Source organism: Myotis lucifugus, unplaced genomic scaffold, assembly GCF_000147115.1.
Source record: "Myotis lucifugus unplaced genomic scaffold, Myoluc2.0 scaffold_5, whole genome shotgun sequence".
NCBI classification, from domain to species: domain Eukaryota; kingdom Metazoa; phylum Chordata; class Mammalia; order Chiroptera; family Vespertilionidae; genus Myotis; species Myotis lucifugus.
Window position 1 is genome coordinate 2,883,986 of NW_005871053.1, and position 25,496 is coordinate 2,909,481.

At 40.7% G+C, this 25,496-nt stretch overlaps 1 protein-coding gene across 1 annotated transcript in view; it reads right to left on the reverse strand.

Annotated features, from left to right (window-relative positions):
- Nucleotides 1–24,774, reverse strand: part of ITGA4 (integrin subunit alpha 4) — an 81,132-nt gene extending 56,358 nt beyond the window's left edge. Inside the window, exons 1-6 of the mRNA XM_006083253.3 lie at nt 24,342–24,774; nt 23,899–24,020; nt 4,759–4,865; nt 4,533–4,662; nt 2,608–2,675; nt 871–1,000 (exon numbers count right to left, since the gene is read on the reverse strand). Coding sequence (XP_006083315.1) covers nt 871–1,000; nt 2,608–2,675; nt 4,533–4,662; nt 4,759–4,865; nt 23,899–24,020; nt 24,342–24,538 — 754 coding nt within the window. The 5' untranslated portion in view covers nt 24,539–24,774. The remainder of the gene's footprint in view (nt 1–870; nt 1,001–2,607; nt 2,676–4,532; nt 4,663–4,758; nt 4,866–23,898; nt 24,021–24,341) is intronic.
- Between the last annotated feature and the right edge of the window lie 722 nt (nt 24,775–25,496).

The window sequence follows — 25,496 nt, forward strand, 5'->3', positions numbered from 1 at the left end:
TTTACTATAATGGAAATTAATGCCAGAAAAATCTTGTGTTTCTATTGAAACAAACTATAAATAATCCCACCTCTGATTCATTAAATAAGAATAAGAAGATAAATAAGGATAAGAAGATAAAAATAGCTAAGCTATGAGAAATATTATAAGAACTTCTGAGGCAAAGGTCAATGAGCTGTTTTTCAGACCCATGTGCTTCAGAACGTTACCCATTGTCTAGAATACAGTCGACAGCCTGACTGATTTTCAGCTGGTCCTTTAAGAAACTATACTTACTTACTCTTATATAATTAAGTGAGTTAATTAATGTAGAGTGCTTACAAAAGTTCCTCAGATATGGTAAGCAATCAATACTACCTTTATAATAATAAAGATACAAGCCCACAAGTGTTTTACTCCACAGAATAAGCACTTTGCAGTAAACCAGGAGTTCTAGTCTAAGAATTATATGTCGCTGACTGTAGTTACATACGTTCAATGTAAGTTAAAATTTCATAGATTGTATTCTTAAACAAACTCTCTTTTTAATAACCACTGGCCATTTTGATCTTTTTTTTTTTTAAATCCTCACCTAAGGTATTTTCCACTGATTTTTAGAGAGAGTGGAAGAGAGAGGAAAAGACAGAAATACGGTATTGACATGTGAGAGAAACACATGGATTGGTTGCCTCCTGCACACGCCGGGGAGGAGCCTGCATGCCCTTGACCAGAATCGAACCCAGGACCCTTTGGTCCACAGGCCGATGCTCTATCCACTGAGCCAAACTGGCTAGGGCCATTTTGATCTTTTGAAAATATAATTTCCCTTATTTATAATCACTAGTATCTGTAAGAAAGATTATAATTTCAGTTTGTCAATTTTTACAGTACCTAAGTAACTTCCAAATTTTACTTGATTTTCTCTGTCTGAAAAAGCCACGTATTTATTTGAAGTTATACTGTAGGCAAAAATAGAGCCAGTCCAGTAAAATGATCCTGGAGCTCCCATCACAATTAAATCCTGTAAGAAATAAACAATTTAGCGTCATTTAAAAGTTTAATCTCACCACCCCAAACCTCTTCCAGATATACATTTTAAGTAAATAGTGACAAGAACAGATTTTTTATGATAAATTTCTAAAGCCTGAGCATTTTATGAATTTAAAAACACACCAGGAAAAAAAAAGCCAGAGAAGCTAGCTAATGGATTTTCACTAAAAGTAGAGTTTTAGAAAAGAAACTTTCACTTCACACTTATCAGCGGACTTAGAAATCAAAGGTAGAATCATTGAACACTAGCGTAAGTTTTCAGGAGAAAGGCAATGTGGTTTCTATTAAAGTCAATCATATCTGGGTAATTCATTAGTGCTCATTACAGAGATAATCATGTGTTGTCAAAGAGTGAAAAAGTAGACAATTTATTTCAATTTGCAAAAAGCCATTAACTAGTTTCCTTAACAATGTTAGATGAGAAAAAAAAAATCCAATAAAACAGTGGTTCTCAACCTTCTGGCCCTTTAAATACAGTTCCTCATGTTGTGACCCAACCATAAAATTATTTTCATTGCTAATTCATAACTGTAATGTTGCTACTGTTATGAATCGTAATGTAAATATCTGATATGCAGGATGGTCTTAGGCGACCCCTGTGAAAGGGTCGTTCGACCACCAAAGGGGTCGCGACCCACAGGTTGAGAATCGCTGCAATAAAATCTTGGGCATGCGGTTAATGATTCTCTCTTATCATTGATGTTTCTATCTCTCTTTCTTCATTCCTGTCTGAAATCAATAAAAAAATATTTTTTAAGAATCTGGGGACATATTTGATGATAAATATGAATTTAGAAAAAGCAAACAGAGGGAAGGTCGAATAAGCAGATAGTTGTCTAGTAAAATATGAAAACTTTCAGCAACCAAACCTACTGAACATATTTCTAAATTTCCTAAACAATTCTGAATTTCAAAAAAGACCAATTTAAATATACATTAAAGAAATCATTGCTTTTTTTTTACATAGTAGGTAATATTTATGGAAATTGTAAACCTAAGGCCTTCTACATAGATTCAGAAAACATTCATGAATTCATAACTGGTTTTTAAGGGAAACTGGGAACTTTGGAGGTTGAGTACAACTGTGATCATTCACTGGGACTCACAGAATGACTAGAGTGGTGGAAAAAGAATAATCGAGTTTGAGAATATATCTAATCTAAGAGGTTATTAGGTTCTTCAATCTCCCAATTCTCTTAATTTTAATTGAAAGTGTGAATTCATATGTTTACTCCCCTCCTCAACAAGTAAAAATAACATAGGTATTTTCAATGTCTAAGTTAACAAAACAAATAACTATAGCTACTTTTAATTTCTATTAAATTCTTAATGAAAGTAATATTCTTTAGTATAGACTTTTAGTTGCTCTTATGTGGCACAGCTATCTAATATTAGGTATTTTCTCACAATATACGTCAAATATTGAGTGATAAAAATTAAGCTATAGTACTGTACTTTCAAATATAATCAGATATTATACAATTTTTACTGTAAAGCATAATATCAGTCTTCTAAGTCTTCAGAAACATTAAAATTCTGTATGTAAACATTCATAGCAGCCATTTTTTGGACTATTACCTCCGTGTGAAAACTAGATATTCCAACTTGACATGATGCAAAATTGTCTCCAAAATTTTTCACAAAATCTAAAATAAAGTAGAAAGAAACAATTCAGGATTTCACATAAAGACAAAATCTGTATAATTTCATTTTATGGAGGATAGGTGACTAGGCCAGGACACAAATTAAAAATTAAAAAATAACTTGAATGGAGGCTCCTATCAGCCAGTTTTTGACCAAAGGCAGAAAAGGGGGAGAAAAGCTTTCACAAACAATGACTATTGTCCTCATTTCATAAGCCCCCCTCCCTCCACATTAATTTTCAAATATGGATAGACATTTGGGATAAAAAATAGCATAAAAATCGGAGGTGGGGGCCCCTTCTGCTACCAGAGGGTTGGTAAAATTAGATGATATCCCTTGGTCACAGTTTTCTCCTCTATAAAATGAAGGCATTTGACTCAAAAAATTGCCAGAATTTCTCCCACATCTAATATTCTAAAGTCTACTGCCTAATTTCATATATGCGATTACCAACCAGAAATTACACGTATTTCATTACCAATTTTTTTTTAGTTATAGTTCCTCCATTAAAAAAAAACTAACAGGGGAAAAAAAACCCACATACAGGCTTCCTAGATTTTGCCCAGTAGAGAGTCTCTTATTATGGAGCCGCCATGAATGGATGTTTTTGGAACTTACTATGAACACAAAGCTTTGCTTCTGAAACACTGACATCAGTAAACGTCTATGAAAATAAGAATCAGGACCACATCTTTGCTTTGGTTTTACTAACTAGAAAATTTAAAAGAATTGCTGTCATTTATAATTACTATACTCTGACATGATTTTCACTTTTTTTATATCTTCCCTGAGTCTATTTTTTCTATTTTTATAAATTTCCCATAATTTTAGTTATCTTATATTTATGTCATCTTGAATTTTTATTTGTAGAATGTGACTAGCAAAAGTAAAAACAATTATGAAAATGTTTCAAAGTATAAATCATAAACCATTAGGAAGAAGAGGATAATAAACATGGAGAAAAATAGACTGAGTTTTACTGCATTAAGAATTCAAAATTCACCTTTTATCTTCTTGCCATCCAAAGGCCAATCAGGAATATATATAAGCTTCTCCATGATATCAAATGCAATAATAGAGTCAGTACCTGAATTTGCTTATTTGTTCAAAATTTTGTTAGGTGATAGATATTTTCTTGGAGACTGGAATAATCATTTTGGTTAGAAAAGTTGGAATGTATATTTATTTAATGCTGAGTTTTCCAAAGACAGATTTTTAGAACTTGTTCTGTTGCAGATATATTTTTTAATGCTCTATTGACATTCACCATGAACTTTTTTCACTTCAGTTGTTTATTTATGTCCTAGCTCTGTGTGCAGTAATGCTACCTATGGTCTAGAATTTTTATGGGAAAACCTTTCAAACTTAAGATACCAATCCCTTGCTAGTTCAAGAAAAACAAGTGAATTTGGAAAAAAAAGTGAAAAATACTTGCTCCCATTATACTTGAATCTTTCTGAATATTCTTTGCAGCTAAAGATAAAGCAAGTAAACTAGTTTTTTTTCTCACTGATCATACATTTCAATGTAATTTCACGATTTTAAGTGTCCTATAGTTGTTGAGTATTAGACTCACTTACACTGAATTGAAAATGTATATAATGCAAAAATGGGTAATTATCAACTAGAATCTAGAATTATTCAAATTAAACTGTGGAATTTCCTAAAAACACAAAGTGCATTTATGAAAACTAATACTGTAACTGAGTAAAAAAACAAAAGGGTACTTTGAGTATTTATAAAGAACACAGCTATTTCAAAAATCCCCTCCCCACACATCTAAAATTGAAAATAATTTAAAAAAATTAAGTCATTCACTTGTTTCTTTTGATCCAGTTAATATTAAAATCTTCTCTTACCTTGATAACATGGAGCTATTCTTGTACTCAGTGCTGTTCGGAAATCAGAGGGCATTTTATAGCAAACACCTGTGGGAAGCTTATTTTCAGTCTTCATGTAAAATATATTTTTCCATCTATGCCCACAAGTCTGAATAAAACATAAAAGTAGACTAAATTATGTGAAATTCACATCCAGAATATCTGATTTCATGATGTAATCAGTGGACCAATTCCAATAACCTACCACGATGGATCCATTTTCTCCTGGCTGTCTGGAAAGCGTGACCCCCAACCATTGATTGTCTCTTTCTTCCAAACAAGTCTTTCCACAAGGGTCTCCACCAGGGCTACCTACCGCATTTGAAAACAACGTTATCATCAGTGATCTTGAAAACCATGTTATTCTAGGAGAGCAGAGAAAATGAACACATCATGCTTATCCCCAATGTTTTTTCCCTTCAACCACATGTGAAGTGCCCAAATTTCTGCTTCTGTCATCTTACATTCATTGCACAATGGAGGGGGGGAGGGAGGAATAACTGTGAGTTATGTAACTGTGCGTTACTTGGTACAAATATGTTTCTTGAAAGGTGATTTTTATTTGTAGAAATGACTGGAAGGGGAGATGACCAGTTTACACCATCATAGGCTGTGCAAAATCAATGGCAATGTATAATGCTTGGTGAAGAATTCCCACCTTTGCTTGGACCATTTATCTAGCATTATTGACAACATTATCAGAGCACTTTGTAAGACATACCTTGAATTGAGGCATTATCAATAAAAGACAGTATGGTCTTCAGCACTGAAGGCAGCTTCTGGAAGCTGGAAGGGGAGGACTGAGCATGTGGAAATGGGCAGTGTATAATGAGCGTGGTAACACGGACTAGCATTGAAAGCAAACTACCCTGTGGTTTATATTTAGTTGATCGTGACTGCTCTCAACAAGGGAAAGAAGACGTTGAAAACCAGATTATCTCAGTAGTAAATAAAAAAAACCTCCGGTAGCACTTTGGCAAATACATGAATAGAAAGAAAACTAAACATAAACATTACTCATGGGAAATACAGTACTCCTAAATTGTACAAAAGAAAGTCACCTACACAGTGATAATGTTTCCCTTTGTTAGAGTGACTTCTTTGCTTTATAGCTAGGATCCTGTATTCAAGTGATTTTAATTAAGTGATTTTAGGGAAGAATAAGATGCAGTACCTTAAGATTCCTTTTGCTGTCTGTATTTTCACCCTCTTCAATTGCCATGTGATAGCCTATTCCACCCAGGCTTCCTTCCAAAGGCAGGTCTATGTATTTGCATTAATGTGATTGGAAGAATGTGGAACTTGGGTTTGTTTACTTCATTTTGAACACTGGTCACTGTGTTCAGACATTTATAGGAACCATTTTCTAAATTAGGCACTGTCTCCTCCTATAACCTTAAACCCTAAAGTTTCCTGGGCAAACTCAGAATACCTATAGCAATAAGGCTAATATTTTGAAAGGGAAATTATTTGCAGAAGATCTCCTTGGTAGGAGAGATTTTGTTATAAGGAGTATAGGAAGATGATTGTGTCTACTCTTGTTTGTTCTTCAAGATGTTGATCAGGAAAAACAGCAAAACCCTTAACACAGTGGAACTGAAGAAAGCTTCCCAGCCCCGGGAAGATTCTGCTTTAGTAGGTTCAGGTGAGGCCCTGACCCCAGATGGTTCCCATGATCTGGAAATTGCTATGAAAGAATTAGCAATTCTTACAGATTATGTTGTTCTGGCCAGGTTTCCTGTAGAATAGTGACTGGCAAGTCCCACCTATTGGCAGTGGCTGCTTGGAGCACTACAGTGAAAGGAAGACACCTAAGGATGGGTCTGGAAGAAGAATGCTGGGGTTGATTGGCAAAGTCTATTTGGAATAGAAAGAATCTTGCTACAGCCCAAACCTTGGCAAAAGAGAATCCCAGTGGAAACGTAAGACTAATATGTTAAGACTAATAAAAAGTAAGGGAAGAAGGGAGAGAGAAAGAACTGTATTGTGTGCTTTGGTGGGTAAGGTCTCATACAGAATTTGATTGTGGCTACATGATGTCAACATAATGGAAGGAAAGTGAAAGAGAATGACATGAAATTTTAATTTTCACTGTGATGCAATTTTCAGTTTGACTTTTCACTAAAATTGCCAGTTTATTTAGAAACAAATTTACTGTTCTAGAGATGCACCCCCAAAGTTTTAAAAAAGTAAACATACGAGAGTTTAAAACCACACAATGCTATGTAAGTTGCTTGAGAAAAAATGGCCAAAATTTTTTTTATCTGCAAAAATAGTGAATTGTTATTGTCTGTTTCTTGGCCGAGTCTTTACATTTAAAAATGAAGACTAGAGAAACCCCTGTGTGATTAAACTGTTTTCTGGAGCCATCAATGATTCCACCTTGTATCATCCTCTGTTTTCGTTTTAGCTCCACCAGGATGTCACCACTGCTCAGAATCTCACACTTCAGGCTCACACACATCATAACCAAACTACTCACTTTCCCACTTTTTTGGTGTCACTTTCCTCAAACATCTTTCTCTCCATGTCTGAGTACCTCTCAGGTCTCTGGGACTTACACCAATGCACCATGTCCCCACCCCCCACTTTTCAAGCCTTTGGCCTCAATTACACCAGCTTTCCTGCCTCTGCAGCTTGCAGATGGCAGGTGATAGGACTTTCTCAGCCTCCATAACTGAGGGAGCCGATTGTGAATCTCCTTGTAGATAGGTTGAAAAGTAGTTAGATGGGTAAATCTATCTAGCTACCCTGTCGGTTCCGTTTCTCTGGTGAACCCTGACTAAATCAAGTACATTATTCATTCACAACTATTCTATTTCCCAGGCCTAGTAAATAATGACCTACTTCATCTTGACCAGTACGAAGTCTTGTTCATTACTAGCCCACCCCCGGCACAGAGCCTGGAAACGTGTGCTGAAAATGGAAGTTCAATACAGTGGGGCCTTGACTTACAAGTGTCCCGACTAACGAGTTTTTCGAGATACGAGCCATCTCTCGGCCGATTTTTTGCTTTGAGTTGCGAGCTAAAATTCGGGTTACGAGCCAGCTTCAGATACCCCACTGCTAGTTGGCGCAGTGAACGTCACAGTGAATGCCACAACATCAGCCCAGCATCACGTGTCTCACTCGTTCAATTTTGATTTGACATACGAGTAATTTGAGTTACGAGCTCCGTCAAGGAACGAATTAAACTCATAAGTCAAGGCCCCACTGTAAATGAAAAGCAATTCAAAACTTTGACTGGTTTGTTTTGACTGAGTATCTTATGTTCTATTTGTGTTTTGTATCTTAATGTAAAATGTGAGTACAAAAGGATAAATGCCCCGGCAGAAAGGAAATTCACAAACCAACACAGTCATGAAACAATTACCCTTCCACACAAGAAATAAAAACTAATTCTAATCAGTGAACAAACACACAGACTCACATTTATAGAGGGTTCTCCTTTTCTTCCTAACACACCTCTGCCGGCCACGGTCATACTTTCAGCACCGGTTACAAGACAGGAGCAGTTCAAAGAATGCCTGTAAGTCCCCACTACCACTCTAGGTCTTTTCTTAATTTCCAGGGACTTTTGTTTACGGCTTTCTTCTTTAATGCCTACAGAATCTTGGCAGAGAAATAAAACCTTCTCATCATCAGCTTACACTCGGGGCCTTCTCCGGAGCTTTCCCTTAATCAGCTTGCTCCTAAGTCCACTCCTTTATCACGTGGTTCTCGGCCTTGACTGGACATTAGGATCACCTGGGGAGAGTTCTGAACAAATCCTGACACCTGGTTCCTTCTCCCAGAGGCTCCGATGTGACTTGTCTGGGTTGAGACCCAGACGCCAGAATTATCTGAAAAGCTCCCTGGGCACTTGTAGTGTGCATGTGGGCTTGTGAGCAACTGCTCTGCAATGTAAATGCTGTGCCTTCCCTGCATTATGTCATATCTGAAAAGAAACCTTCCTTTTAAAAAATAATACTAGAGGGCGGGGGCGGGCTATACGAAGTCAATGGGGGGGGGGGGGAAGGAGACATGCAATACTTTCAACAACAAATATCTTTATAATAATATCTTTTTTCCTCCTTGGTTTTAGCTAGATATTGAATAGGATATCAAATGTTAAGTACATTTTTTGTGTGTGGAAATTCAGTATTTCTAATGTGGCCAGAAATGATGATGAATAAAACTGGCATGGGAAAGCTAATGTCAGGAAACTGAACATCATAAACAAACCCAGATTATCTTTATTTTTGACTCAAATGTCAGGCTGAAATTATTTATAATCTGGTTTTCAACTCAGCTCATTTATTACTAATGTAAACTCAGTCAATTAAATCAGCTTCATAATTAAAAAAGTACTTTACATGGTTTAACATGAAAGAGGTCAGCAGAAATTAACATTTGATAATTTTCCATGCTTTTATACAACTAGAATGACTAATTCTTAGCACAGTTGAATGCATTTTCCCAATAGACATTAAAAATACAAAGCTATATAAAGACCATACCCCTTATTCTAAAAACTGAAACCCATTTTTCTCTTTTTTATTTTTCATTTGGGAAAGGAAATATACAGATGTATGCTTACTACTTCATTTTTTTTTAATTTCCATCTACTGATTTTTGTATCAGTATACATACATGTATATAAATATGAATAACAGTAACTTCGATAGATGAATATAAAGGATGTTCGTACAAAGCCAATTAAGTACACCTTTTTACCACCCCCTTTTGTTGGTGTTAATTACTGTCATTGTTGCAAGTCCCCAAGTATGAAAGAGACTATGGAAGGGTAGATATTCAGTCCTGAATGTCTCCTCCATGAAGGCAGGTACTGTATTTTATTGACCATGGCACTCCCACAGCCCAGAACAGGGCCTTCCCTGCAGAAGGCCGGAATGAAATGCATATTTGCTGAGGGAGGGAATTCTGAAATACATTATACCACCGCAAATCCTTTACTCCATTTGCTAATCCTTCACTGCAGCGATTTCCAGCCTTTTTCATCTCCTGGCACACATAAACTAATTACTAGTATGTATTCTGCAGCACACCAAAAAATATATAATTTTTCCTGATCTGATAAAAAAATAGAATAGGTATAATTCTGATTCATTCACACCTCTTGTGGCACACTGGTTGAAAATTGCTGCTTTACTGCAATAATTTCACCAAACTCTCGGGGATCTAAGCTTTGGGGAGATCTTCCTTCACTACTATTCTTCCTTACTTCTCTTCTAAAATATTGCCTTGAGTTTTAAGATGGTAACAGATGTTCTGAAGGGAAACCGTGTTTGGAGGTTCGAAGATCTTTACAAAGTGGGGTATGTGAGCAGGACTATTTAAAACGGAGTCAGCTGGGCCCACAGGAGGTGCCTGTCTCACAGCTGTGCACAAGGATTATGGGGAGTAAGTGAGATATGTGTGAAGCGCTTGGGCCAGAGCTTACCAGAGAAAGCAAACAAATGTTAGCTGATGTTAACATTGTTGTTATTTTAAAGATTAATCTAAACATGTGATTAAGCTGTACATATGTCATGGAATATATCCTCCATAAAATATTTGTGGCACATTGTTGTTGTCACTTAATCCTTATCATACACATTAGCTCATTTAATTCTCACAGTAGCAGCAGCAGACTAGTTTATCAATCCCATTTTACAGATGAGAAAATTGAGTCTTATAGAAAAAAATAACTTCCCCCACCCCATGGGGCTGGTAAATGGAAATTATTAGAGTAAAAAACTTGTCAGAAATAGAAGGCCTGTTACTTCCCACTACCCTATAGCATATAAAATAGAAGTCTACTTTCAGATGTATGAATTAACTGGCCATGTCACTAAGTTTTTTTCATCAGAAAATGTATAAAATATCACAAATCTGACCCCAGACTGTAGTCAACTCTATAGTGTTCACGAAAAATGTCATTTACTTGGTCTCTATCTTGTCCTGTGATTTTCCTCAATTTAGATCAGTTCTCAGTGTCTTGGCATTTCCATCAAGGAAAGACCAAAAGGAAAAAACAGACTCGCAGTTCTTCTTTCCATCACTCGCTGGCAGCTTGAGTGAAACGCTCTGTGGGTAGGGGTGCCTGGGACTTCTGGTTCTAATGACATGTTTGCTTTATCTGCCTGTGCACAGCGCTGTGACTTCCCCACCACTTCAGACATTGGATCGGGGCACTCCGTCTGGCTTTCTAGCTCCGAAGAGATATGTGTGTGTGTGTGTGTGTGTGTGTGTGTGTGTGTGTGTATCTGATCTTTCAAAACATGTGATGTAATTTCAAAAGTAGTGAAAGTCCTTACTTCCACCAATTACTTTTTTTTATGTTGAAGTTCTATTCCATTTAAGTCGTCTTATATGTTTCAAACTGTTCCACTCTTTTTCTTAATCCTGAAAAATGAATGACTCTTGTTCTGTTATATAAAGAGTCATTCATTCAAGATATCTTTATTTGTAGAAGCAATAATTACTGAGTGAAAATAATTATACAATTAATTCCTCTACCTAAATTAAAAATATTTGAAAAACATGTATGATTCAAGGCGAACAAATCAATTCAAATGTGACAAGATTCTAAGGCCTACCATTGCAGGGTTATGAAGATTACAGAACATTTATGGCTGTGCATGCAAGACTGCCTGGCAGCTAGTACGTGTTCATTAAATGGTAGATGCTTCGGCTCCCCAGCGTCCCCACATTATGTTGCTTTGGACTGCACCAGCAGAGGGAGCTCACAGTGCTGAGAGATTGGACCAGCAGTCAGCTCTTTAAACCCAGTGGCCTCTTCTTAATAGTTTTTCTTATCAAACCCTAACTATTAAATCCATTATAATAAGTTTATCACATTAAACTATTTACTTTCCCCATGCATCTAATAAAACGTGATGATGTTTCTAAGAGCTAACAGTAATGTGTATGAATTCAATAGTAGTAACAAGTAGTAGAGTAAAATGCCTTTGTGTTAGAGGTGAAATGGGACATGAGAGCCCTAAACTTCCAAACCATAGCCTCCAGCTTGTGTAGTGGGAAACAAGAGTCAAACTACCAAACTAAACATCAACATTAGACACCGTTCTCAAAGTATTTTCCCCTTGGAAAAACGGGTATTGAAATCTCAGCTTCTCAGATTTCCTATCAAAATCTGATAACTAATAATCGTTCGCAACTTACGTGAGAAACAGCTTATATAATCACAGGCCTGAAAACGCCAGTATTTCAGTCCTCTTTTTCATTTCATTTCATTTTATATACATTTTTTTAACTTTCGAATTTTATTTATTTTACTTTATTGTATCCAGAAAGAGAGTTGAACACTGAGGTAAACATTGGCAGAGGGTAGTGCCAAGTTTATAAATCGGGGTTGATCCTGAGCTACCATGAGGCCCCAGAACTCTAGAAAACCTGGTCACTTGTGAGCTTGATTCTAGGTTTAGTGTCTCTTCCAGGGATCTTAAGCCCAAACTCTTTCAAATTCCTGCAGAAAACCTACACAAACCTTTTTACTAACTCCACCAGAAAAATATACTGCAACTTATCATAATTGAACATGAGTGAACATAATTTAAAGAGGGGCCATTGTCTTATAATAATTGCTAATATTTATGACATGCTTCCTATGTATATATTAATTCATTTAGTTTTCATTCCATCCCTATGAGGAGATAATATTGTCATTATCCAAATTTTACAGATAGAGAAGCTGAAACAAAGGGAGATTAAGCATCTTGCCCCAAATCACAACCCTAATTAGTGGAGGAAAAAAGGATTCAAGCCCACATTGTTAATTAGCATCTATACTACCTTACAATGATCTGCTATTAATACTTTTCCCTATTAATGTAGGAAAAGAACCCAAATATTAACATTATTAATAATTCTATACTCATTTTATTTTTATAATAAACCTACTAAGCTGGTAACATTAATTTCCAACATTAGAAAATTCTCTACTTCCATGGTTTCCAGTTAATCTCTTTGTCTTCAGGATTCGCTTGAAAAACTATCACTAATATATGGATTCCATTTTGAGTGTCTTTGAAATAAGAAAACACAAAAATGTTAACAGAAACTAACTCTGGGGAAATCTGCTCTGGCTTCATGCTAGGTGGTCCATATTGAAGTTCTGTGCCTGGTTTGGGAATTCACAGGGCAGAACAGAGGATGTCAGGAAGACAGCAAGGCTTAAAAATATGTGAGAGAAGTAACAATCAGTCAGGGAGTGTTTGGCATTGTCCTGAACCAATGGAGGACTGGACTGAGATGAGGAGTTGCAGATAGTAGCAGACGTGTCTCTATAAAAAGCTTAAACTTTAAGGATGGGATAATACGTTGCAGAGATAATGACTGTGAAGAAAACCTACCAAATACTAGAAAACATTCACAGGAACACAAAGAATGGTATCAGGGTGAGGTAGACCTAGAAAGATTTCCCAACAGAGGGTATGCCTGGGAAGTAGGGTGTCTAATCCACTTCACACATTATTTCCCATCAAAGAGATCTGGCAACTAAGTCTACATGGTTACTCTTCTCATTGTGCATTACAGAATTTCATATAAATATTTCCTATCTTTAGAAAAAAGATTTTTGGAGGTAAACTGAGAACATCAGCACAAACACACTGCATTATTGAGCCCAGTCCTGTCACTTGTAAGACCACTTCCCTGTTTCAATTTGATGCTTCAGCTACTTTTAAAATAAAAAAAAAATCCCTGTTTTTAAAGATGGTCAGTTCCAAGCTCCCTATCTCTGGAGTGAGTTTTATTGTTTGGATTGCCTGGTACAAATCGATGGACCCCTGGGAACCCAAGGCTGCCTACACTTCTTGGAATGATGCTGAAGTGTGCAGCAGAGGATCCCACCCAATCGGAGAAATGTATCTATCCATCCATTTCACATGTATTGAGCTTTTACTACGTGCTCATCAAAACTGGTAAGAACTGGCTCGACTACTCAGGGGTCTGCTCTTCCAGGAAACCATCTCTCATTATCCGATTTCTCCCCCAAACCCCCACTGTGTGTGTCTCTATTATCACGCTTATGATATGTTCTCATGATTAACTGTTCACCTGAGTTCTTTGAGGGCTTCAGCCATGTCCTATTCAACTTTCTATTCCCAGTACCTAGCACAAGTAATTGACAAAATTTATATAATTAATGAAAAGCCCAGTTAAAAGAGTTATTGAGACTTGCTTCCAATATTTTCTCACTCCTTCCTTCTCAACCTCTAATCTGGCTTCACCTCTATAACTGGTCTTACCAAGGTTACTAATGAACTGATTCTATCTGAATCCAATGAAATCTCCTAAATTCTTACTTGCTCCACCTCTTGGCAACTTTTTTTTTTTTTGGCCCAACCCAACTCAACAGGGACGGAGTCACAGTAAGTGGGAAAAGGAAGAGACAAGCCTGCGACTCGAGCAACTTTTGATACTTCACTCACTCACTCTTCTCAAATTCTCTCATCCTTAGACCTCCATAATGCCACACCAACCTGATTTTCTTCCCTTTGGCTTCTCCTCAGGCATTTTTTCAGGCTTCTCTTCTCTTCTCCAGTGGTTCACAACCATGGAGAAGAGAAGATGAATATTCGTATCATTTGGGAACCTAGCAGTGGTTCTCAACCTTCCTAATGCCGCGACCCTTTAATACAGTTCCTCATGTTGTGGTGACCCCCAACCATAAAATTATTTTCGTTGCTACTTCATAACTGTAATTTTGCTACTGTTATGAATCGTAATGTAAATATCTGATATGCAGGATGTATTTTCATTGTTCCTGACCCACAGGTTGAGAACCGCTGCATAGAGGATCCTATGCCCTACTAAGGATTCTGCACTCAGTTCCAATGAGTTCATCAACCTGGAAGCTCTCCACATTCTATCCTTTGGGTTTTTACGGAGGCTTCACTATATAGGCATAATTGATTAAAACATTGGCCATTCGTGATTGATTCCACCTCCAGCCCCTTTCCCCATCATGGAGCTCATGGAAGTGTGACTGAAAAGTCCGCACTCTAATCCTCTGGTGGGCTCCACTAGTAACCAGCCCCCATTCTTTTTTCTTTTTAATTTTATAGTTGCCAAAATTTTTTTTATTAGTTTTAGAGAGAGAGGAAAGGAGAGGGTGAGAGAGATAGAAACATCGATGAGAAAGAAACATCAACATCTATCAGCTGCTCTGGCACACCCCTGCCGGGGATCGAGCCCACAACCTGGGCACGTGCCCTGACTGGGAATCCAACCAGTGATCTCTCGGTGCATGGATCAATGCTCAACCACTGAGCCAAACCGGCTGGGCCAGCCCCCATTCTTAAGTGAGGTCCAAAAACCACTTCATTAAAATAGCCATAGATATCTTTGTCTCTCTTATCCCTCAGGAAATTATAAGGGTTTTAGGTGTTTTGTGCCAGAAACAGGGACAAAGACCAAATACATACGTTTTCCTTTCTATAAATTACACTATTACACTCTTCCTAGACCCACCTCCCAACATCTTAGGGAATAAACAGCAGTATTCTTAACGTTCTGCAGGAGAATCTAAATAGCGGCCTGAGTAGAACAGCATTGTTCCAGCCACCTCTCAAATGTAGCATCCTCAGGGATCTATCCTGGGTCCTCTCATCTTTTCAGGGTGGAGATTTCCCAGATTAAACTCATTGAACTCCAGGGCTTTGACTGCCATCGCTGGGCTAATTGCCTTCAACTCTGAATTGCTGGTACAGACCTCTCCTGCCCACCTGACCCATACCTCCAACTGCTGACTAGGTATTTACTTCTGTCTCACAGGACACAGCACCATACAGCCCACATCAAAACCGTCAGTAACATCTTTAAAAACTTCTTCTCTGAATACTTAAAAGGTAAAGCATACTTTCTTTATATTAACAGTTCTCAAATGAAGGAGATTGGGTTGGAGGTCACATATGAGCATCAACTGTGGAATTTTTTTCCTAAACCTACTTTTTGTCTGTATAAGTTAGTGTATTGTTTTGGGTTAATTTAAAAATAAATTATGTCCTGGGGTTAAAGAAAATTTCCTTCATCTCTCATTTAATAGTGATGACATCCTGCTGAATCTGTCTTTTAAATAATAGCAGAATCTCTGTGTTTTTTTTTTCTATTCCTACTGCCACTATCTTAACCCATTTCCTCCAAAGCATTCGCTACTCTGCAACCAGAAGTAACTAAAACACAAATCAAATCATGCCACTCCCCAGCATTAATTACCATAGGACAAATTCATAATCCTAAAGAGAGTTTAGGAAGTTGTACCCAAAATAATCCTTGCTTACCTCTCCAATCTACCCTCCAATTTACCCTCCACAGTCCAACTGCATGCATTTTTCTTTCAGTTCAAAGATGCCATGCTCTCAAAGACCTCAGGGTCTTCATGCATAGTTTGCTCTGTCTGACACCTTTTCCTGTAACCTTTATCTAACTCCTGATTTTCATTTAGTTCCCCACTTGAACTTCAATTTCTCAGGAAGACATCACCATATTCTCCGACCTCAGATCTTCTCACCATACTTTCCAATAAGAACCCAATAGACTGTAAACTTGCTGGGGCAAGGACCATGTGTCTTCTGTTTGTCCAGGTTCTGGCCCTTTGTCACCCCTCAATAAATGACTGAATGAGTAAATGACCTTCATGGATAATGGATTACCATTACTAACTCCAGAACAGCACCGTCATGGGAGATATTTTTTAGTCATTAGAAATATTACACAGTAATCAAGTAAACTTAAGGGCAAAAATAAAATGCATTTAGAAAACCTCATCTCTCCAATTATTAGGTGGAAACCATTCTTTTAGATGGAGTTTAGGAAATTGCTGGAAATCAGGGAACTTAATTCTCTTAATGTTACAGTTTATTAATGAAGCTCTCTGTCTTGATTTTTCTGCGTAATTACCATAACAACCTATGTTCACAGATGATTTTTTCAAAATGACCAGTCTGTATCAACTCAGCCTCACAAGCTACAATTTGAAGAGTAGTGCAAATGAAAAAGAAAAGTTACTGAGCACATATTTACAGTTTCAACACTGGGAGGTTTGCCTTTAATGTTAAGCTAAATAATTCCTGTAAATCAGGCAGAAGTGAGAGTGAGGTAATCATAAGTTTAATGATCCAATGCTAACTGACTTAACTTCTTCCAAATAGGTTATCTATAATAATAAAAGCATAATATGCAAAGCGACCAAACGACCAAACAGCAGAATGACCATCCGGACGACCTTCCGGACGACCACACTGTGACACACACTGGAGCCAGGCCATCCAAGGCGGGTGCAATGCGATTGGCCGGGGGCCCTGCCATCACCCCACAATCGCCCAGCAGAGGGAGGCCCAGGTCACCCTTTGTGGGGCAATCGCTTGGGGGGGCTCTGCAATCGATCGCCCCAAAGAGGGAGGTCCAAGCCACCGGCCGGTGGGGCGATCGATGGGGGAGGGCTCCACGATTACCCCAAAGAGGAAGGCCCAGGCCACCCTCTGCACAGCGATCAATTGTGGTGCCTCGGCTTGGTGGGCGGGACTTCCCTCTGTGCAGCATGGATTGTGAAGCTCTGGCTGGGAGAGAGGTCCAGGCCACCGGCCAGCGACACTGTGGTGTGTAGGGCCAGCCAGCAATCACACCGCAGAGGGAGGCCCAGGCCAGCCAAGCGATTGCACCTACACCTGTCCCCCGCAGAGGAAGGCAACTGGAGGCAGGTGCAGGGGAGGCAGCACCGCACAGATGGCAAGCAGTGGCAGCGGCGGGGGCGAGGCCAGCTTCCTGCAGCCAGGGGAAGGAAAGCCCTAATAGGTCCTGATCGCCAGCCAGGCCTAGGGACCCTACCAGAGGGGTCCTGGATTGTGAGAGGGGGCAGGCAGGGCTGAGGGACCCCCCTCTCCCCAATGCATGAATTTCATGCACCGGGCCTCTAGTGTAATATAAACCAGGAGGCTGGTGAAGATAATATAATTTTCAGAAAGAAATCTGAAGGGGAATAATGATGACTGACTTGTGATGGACCATTCTTTGTAGCAAGAAAAAGAGAGGCACAAGCAGGAATCTTAACGATCTAGTACTTGTACAATGCTTGGTCTGGAAAAGGAAAGTGCAAGTATTATCTATTTATGCATAGACACTTGTACAATGCTTGGTCTGGAAAAGAAAAGTGGAAGTATTATCTATTTATGCATAGTCACCTGCTAAAAAGTTAGTGTTAGTTTATGCAGGAAAATTATGTTTCTCTAGATTAGTGCTGTTCAACAGGAATATAATACAAGCCACATATAAAATGTTTAATTTTATAGTAGTAACATTAAAACAGTAAAAAAAAAAAGTGAAATTAATTTTAACAATATACTTTATTTAACTCAGTACATCCAAAATATCACTTAAAGATGTAATCACTATTAATTTTTAACTATTTATTTCAACATGTAATCAATATCTAAAAAAAAAAATAATGAAGCCCAGACAGTGTGGCTCATGGTTGAGCATCGACCTATGAACCTGGTTATGGTTTGATTCCCGGTCAGGGCATATGCCTGGGTTACGGGCTAGATCCCCAGTGTGGGGTGTGCAAGAGGCAGCTGATCCATGATTCCCGCTCATCACTGATGTTTCTGTCTCTCTCTCCCTCTTCCTTCCTCTCTGAAATCAATAAAAAATATTTAAAAAGTAAAATAAAATAATGGAATATTGTATTTTATTTTTTGTACTATCTTCGAAATCCAGTATGCAATTTATAATATAGCCCCTCTCACTGTAAACTAGCCAAATTTCTTGTGCTCAATAGCCACAGGTGGCATACTGACTTGTATTGTGCAGTGTACCTATGTAACTTTAGACTCTATTACCCGAGTAATTGTGTGTGTGTGTGTGTATGTGTGTAATGCTATTAGGGACAACTCCAAAGTAATGAGAGATCTGAAATATTTTTTGAATAACCAATTAAATAAAAATTTTAAAGTATAGTTTTATAATCATTTATGCATTTTATTATGTTCTAATTCTTTGAATATTGGTAATCCATGGATGGACTATGATTAACTATAGTAATACAGTTGTGATTTGTGATGCCTTATTGTAACAACCATCTGCTATCAAAGTTTCTTTTTAAAAAGCCTCAGTAAGGATGCAGACTATGAGTGGAAAAGCAGCCTGGCCAGTGTGGCTCAATGGTTGAACATCAACCCATGACCCAAGAGTTTACGGGTTCGATTCCCAGTCAGGGAACATGCCTGGGTTGCTGGCTTGATTCCCCAGTAGGGGATGTGCAGGAGGCAGCTGATAGATGTTTCTCTCTCATCCAAGTTTCTCTCTATTCCTCTCCCTTCCTCTCTCTCTAAAAAATCAAACATATAAACAAAACAACAACAACAGAAAATGAGAAGCAACTGGATGAGTGGCAATCACTAGAGCCTCCTCAGATATGATGTCTCCATGAACAAGTCTGGGCTCAGACCCTCCAGATGGAATACTAACTTCCTTTTGGTTCATCCAGGGAAGTACCAGTGGAGTGAGAGGAGAGACGCTTCTCAAGGCAGGCAGGGAGGTGAGCGAGTCTGTCTGCATGCAGGATGAAAGTGTCTCTCTACAGCCAATTCACTTCCCTAAAAGGGTATCTTACTCTCAACGTCTCACACCCTGAACATTCTAGATAAATGGGCATTTGCTGCTCACTTTAGAATATAGCTACAGTAAATATACCACATATGCAACAACATTATCCACAAAGATAGGGGAGGCATGGGGGGGGTGGATATTGAACTCCTCTTTTATGGGGAATTGTCTATTTGAATCAAACTTTGATCTGAAATTCTGAGACCTAAAGACTAGTCAATGTGGATAGTATTTTGAATTTGCAGGAGATAAGGCACCATTGTAAGAGATATTTCAACTTCATCTATGGCTTTCCAAGTTAAGCTATTTTAAATGAAAGAAAATACCTTATTGACATGGCAATCATAGCTCAATCTTTAGTTATTATAAGATTTTTTGGTTCAGCCAACAAGAAAATATTTTTCATTGTGTTTCATTTCAACTGTTACCTTTTAATTTATACATTTAACTTTTAAAAAATTATTGAATTTATTGGTGTGACATCCTATCTAATAATAGACAAACATGGTAATTGACCGTACCTACGCTATGCCTCCCACTGGCTAATCAGCACGATATGCAAATTAACCACCAACAAAGATGACGGCTAATCTGCATACTTCAGACAGGGCGGGACAGCGAGAGCCGCCAGCAGAAGCTCCAGAAGCCACCTGATATGGCAGTAACTCTATCAGTAAGCACTCTGAAAGTCAGTGGCATAAATGCACCAATTAAAAGACAGATTATGAGGGTGAATCAAAAACAAAACCCACTTTAGATATAAAGACACATATAGATTAAAAGTAAATGAATTAAGCTGCAGCCTGTTTTGCTCAGTGGATAGAGCATTAGCCCATGGACTGAAGGGTCTCAGGTTCGATTCCAGTCAAGGGTATGTACCTCAGTTGCTGGCTTGATCCCCAGTCCCTATCAAAGCATGTGCAGGAGGCAACCAATCAATGTGTCTCTCCCTTTCCCTTCACTCTCTCTAAAATTCAATGGAAAAATATCCTTGGGTGAAGATTAATACATTGTTTGTGGGTAGTTTTTATTGCGCGCTAACAGGTGGCTCTACTTCTTACAGTCAACGTAAAACGTATAAATACATTTTTCGCATACAATGTGTTAACAAAAACAAAGTAAATGGATTAAGTAACATTAAAGAGATTATAAGGAAAATATATTCCAAATTTTGTTAGTTGTATAATGGTTATGTTTAAATTATTAACACCTAAGAAATTGGGTGAAGGGTACATATAATATGCTGTATTATTTTATAGTTTTTTTTTACATGTATGAGATTATTTCAAATTAAAATATTAAAAAATTAAAAATTAATAAAATATTAATTGAAATGTATCTGCATTACATGAAAAATCTCCTAATTGCTCCTAGCATAATTTATTAAATTGTGCTAAAATTTACAAGGGTTCAATTAAAAAATATCTTAATTCTAAATGATATAATAGAAAATATATAATAGTGCACTTATAAGCACTTATCTGAAAATAAAAATTTAAAGAAGTGAATTTAAAGAAGGGATTAGCCAAAGAAAATATATGCACAACCCATGGACACAGACAACAGTATGGTGATGGCCAGAGAGAAGTGGGGGGCAAGAGCTGGGTAGAGGGGGCAAAAGGGGGGAAATAGGGACATCCTATATAATAATAATAAAAGGCTAATGTGCACATTTGACTGAACAGCAGAATGACCGGTTGCTATGATGCACACTGGCCACCAGGGGCAGACGCTCAATGCAGGAGCTGCCCCCTGGTGGTCAGTGCACTTCCATATGGGGAGTGCCACTCAGCCAGAACCTGGCTCATGGCTGGCCAGCGCAGTGGTGGTGGCAGGAGCCTCTCCCACCTCCGTGGCAGCACTAAGAATGTCCAACTAACGGTTTAGACCCGATCCCTTGGGGGCCTAAGCCTTTAGTCGGACATCCCCCGAGGGCTCCCTGGCTGCCAGAAGAATGTCTGACTGCAAGCTTAGGCCTGATCCCCTGGGGAGTGGGCCTAAGTCGACAGGTGGACATTCCCCAAGGGGTCCTGGACTGCAAATGGGCGCAGGCTGGGCTGAGTGAATCCCCCACCCCAAGTGCACAAATTTTTGTGCACTGGGCCTCTAGTTGGTTAATAAAATTATATAGGTTTCAGCTGTACAATTCCATAATACATCATCTGTACATTGTATTGTGTGTTCACCACCCCATCCATCACCAAGCCTCCTTCCATCACCATTTATCCCCCCTTTACCCAAGAAGAGGATAAAGGGGAGATACATAGTCCTATATAATAAAAGGCTAATATGCAAATCGACCGAATGGCGGAACAACTGGTCGCTATGACGTGCACTGATCACCAGGGGGCAGATGCTCATGCAAGAGCTGCCCCCTATGGTCAGTGCGCTCCCACAGGGGGAGCGCTGCTCAGCCAGAAGCTGGGCTCACAGCTGGCAAGTGCAGCAGTAGTGGCGGGGAGCCTCTCCCGCCTCCACAGCAGCACTAAGGATGTCAGACTGACGGCTTAGGCCCACTCCCCTAAGCTGTCAGTCGGACATCCCCCAAGGGCTCCCAGACTGTGAGAGGGCGCAGGCGGGGCTGAGGGACCCCCCGCCCCTCCACCCAGTGCACGAATGTCGTGCACTGGGCCTCTAGTTTCTTTATAAAAGGAAGAGAAGATGCACTGTTTAAAACATTGCATGAAAAATAATTTTAGTCAATTTTTTTGCTAATATGCAAAGCTAGTACTACAGTCACTAGTGTTACAATCAGTGATTGAATAGAAATCTTGTCTTCCTTTTTGCCTTTAACTGACCCAAAATTTAAAAGTTAAAAATATCCCTTTGGCTTGTCATTTCTAATTACTTCTCTTATTTACCAATCAGGTTGACAACAAACTTTTGCTTTGCTTTTATTCATTCAGCTATCAATATATCTTCATTTAATTTGTGTTTGTCCTGCATTTACCATGTACTCATTTCTCTAAGGATATTTCTGTAGTTGATCCCTATGTTCCAAATGCCCAAAGAATTGAGGTTTTCCTTCAATTTTGACAGGCATTATTATCTGAAATTTTATATAATGCTAATGACATCTTTCCCGTTAAAATACAGACATCTAGAAATAGATTCTGTGACCTTCCAGATAGGAATTAAGTGCCAGGTACCAGCATTTATAATGTCAGGATCAGAAAACTACGACAGGATAACAGAAATGACATTTCTACCTCCTGAAGTCTTGTCAAGATCCTCTGGCAGGTCAAGGTTGCCTGCTCCACTTGTTAATTCTTTATCCCACAATTCCCTCACGCAATGAAAATTATGTTTTACAGAATTATTCCAAAGAGATAGGTCTACAAATGTGTTATGCTTTAATAGTCTGCTTTTGGGGATGGAAGAGGCTTCATGAGTGACTGGAGCTTATTCTATGTGCTACTGACAACTCCTAGACTTTAAGGATGCTCTCTGAGTTAAAAACAAAAATCCCGTTATATGCATACTCTATTTTAATTCATTCTAAATGAAGAAAACCAGCTTCCTAGTTTTAGAAAAAGCAAAAACTACTATAAAAAGGGGTTAAAGGTATAATAACTAGCTTATCTCAAAAGTCTCAATATGAAAACGGTACCAATTATAACCTTTTATTCACCGTTTACAGATGACTCGTCAGCTCAGCAGGCAACATATTGGACTCTTCATTTCATTTCATTTGCATTGAAGATGGGTACAGAAAAGAGCAGGGGTTGGACTTTGGACCCAACAGACCTGACTTAGACGTGGGGTCCCATCTTCCACTCACTAGCTGAGTAGCCTTTAGAAGAAGGACTTGCAACCCCCTGAGTCACAGAGTCCTCTGTGTGTTAAGTAGGAACAATGCCCACGATGACCCAGTGGTGCCCGAGAGGAAAACATTAAGCAACATATATGGCAGTGCCTAACAGTGTTTAGAACAAGATAGGTCTGAATTAGTATTAGTTCCTCTTTCACACCCCACCCCAGTGGGTCTGTGCAAAGCAAATCTGCTTTGGTGCTTTGAAACATGAACTTTCTCCCCTCCCCCTTCAGAACGCATTTTCTAAGTCATCACAAATCTAAGAATAGACATTAAGAAACGACTTCACATGGAAGTAGCTATTTAACATGAGCGTTTTGGGAGATAAAAGCTAATAATTATATGTTCCGGCTAATTTAATTTTATTAACAATGAAGATGCCGAATTTTCCTGTGGCCTTCTTTGACATTTTTATATGCTAAGTAAAGCTCCAGCGTTTTCTGATTTAGGGAGCCCTCAGGCTACTTGACAGGATGTGGGATCAATTCCAACTGCGATTCCTGATCTGCCCCCGAGCCCCCTTGCTCTCTAAACAAGGCTGGTGGGTCAATGATGGAAATACAATTCTTCCGTCTTGGCTTAGCTGTATCCTGTTCTTCATGTGCTGAGACTTTACAATGTGTTTCACAAAAGGATGGGGGAAGGGGAACGTGCTATAAACATGTCCCTCTGGTTCAGTCATAGTTATGTCAGAGCACTGCACTCATCGCTACAAGGCTTAGCACAGGGAGAAGGGTGACAGCAAGAAGGGGCCCGTTTAGGGGTAAGCAGTGAAGACGGTGTGGAGTTGAGTGAAAACCGTCTGCTTTACCCTAGAAGCAGAAGGCACCACGCGTCCTTCCGGGACTTGTGTGACCGTGGAGCCCCCGAGCTGGGGGGAGGGCGTGTGTGCACTCCCTCCTGGTCCCAGATCCTACTCACCCAGCTGGAGCTGTTGGCAAGTCCGGTTTGGGTTCTGTCCGATCTGGCATTTGTAAATGGCCCCGGGATGCACCACGGAGGCGTTGGCGAGCCAGTCGGCGGTGGGAGCCCCCACGACGAGCCTACGGAGAAACGGAGAAACGCGCACGTGCGCGCAGCTGGAGCCGAGCCGACGGGAACGCCTGGCCCGCTGCCCCCTCCTCCGCCCGCCGCCGCGCACCCACGGGCCACCCTCACCCGCCGCTCCAGGGCCTGGGCCAGGACGCACCCCGGGCGCTGCACCCCGAGATAAGTTAGTTTCCCGGGCAGCTCTCCAGCGCGCCAGCCATCGCAGCGCTCCCCTCTGCGCCTCCCGGGAGCGGAAAGTTTGGCCCCGCCGGGGATCCCGGGGCCCCCTTCCCGGCTCGCAGATGCCCCGCGCGCCCCCATCCCGCTCCTCTCACCATCGCTGCGGCCCGTGGCTGTGCAGCACCACCGAGTAGCCGAAAAGGGTGTTGGGGGGGCCCTCGAAAAGCAGCGCGCTCTCGGTGTCCACGTTGTAGGGGCGCCCGGTTGGGACCCCCAGGCACAGCAGCAGCATCACCGCCTCCCGGACGGCGGCCCTTCGGGGGCCCGGCCCTGGTCTCGCGCCCTCGGCCATGCGCTCTCGGAGGGGAACATTCAACACCAAACGGCACCGTCCCGCCGTCGTGCGGGATGAGACTCCGCCGAGGGGAAGAGGGCCCCCAGAGAAGAGGTTCAGCGTGTCCGGTGCCAGCAGGCAGGAGGGAAGGAGGGGGGAGGAGGGGAGGGACGCACAGCAAGAGGGAGGGGAAGTCGGCCTCGGGCGGAGCCACCGCCGCCCGGGATGCAGTGCGCCCGCCCTCGGGACCCCACGCCCGGTTTCTGCCGCGGGAGGTGCGGGCGCTCCCGCGGTTCTGGGCGCGGGCCGCTGGGTGGGGTCCCGGGCGTGGTGCTGGGGCGCCGGACTGTGTGCCGTGCCCCCTCCCCCCGAGGGGCTGTAGGGGGCGCTAGGGGACCTGCGCTGCTGGACGCGGGTGGCCGGACCTCCCAGCCTCCTCCGAGAGCCGGATGACTAGGCTCTGGGGCTTTGCAAGAGTGGAGCTGGAAGGAGCAGGGGCTTCCCCTTTTGACCGTGGTGGGCCTGGCTGCGGCGCGGTGTGGCCCCAATCCGACCCGCGGGAACCCCACTGGGAACGCGGAGCCTCCGCGGCCCGCCCCAGTGTGGCCCAGGGCCGGCCACAAACCTGGGCGCCGGCTGCGGCGGGGAACCGTCTAGATCTTGCGCTGATAATCGGGCGCTCCATCTGCTTTCTACAGCGTAGGGATAACCAAAGGGCCACAATGAAAGCCAAGCAAAAGGAACTGAAGGCGCCGGAGGTATTTTGGTCACAGAAACGTTAGGGTTACTCACTTCAAGACTCAGAGCCCTGCGAGCGTCTGTGCCCAGGACTTACCCCCGCCGCACTTCCTCTAAGCCCTGGGCTGCCCCGGGGAGGACGCAGATGAGCAGCCAGTTCTCAGGCTGAATGGCAGGAGGTCAGGGCTGCCAAGAGTTCAACAGCGGGGCTGGGCAGAGAAAGCACTGTGGCTGGCCT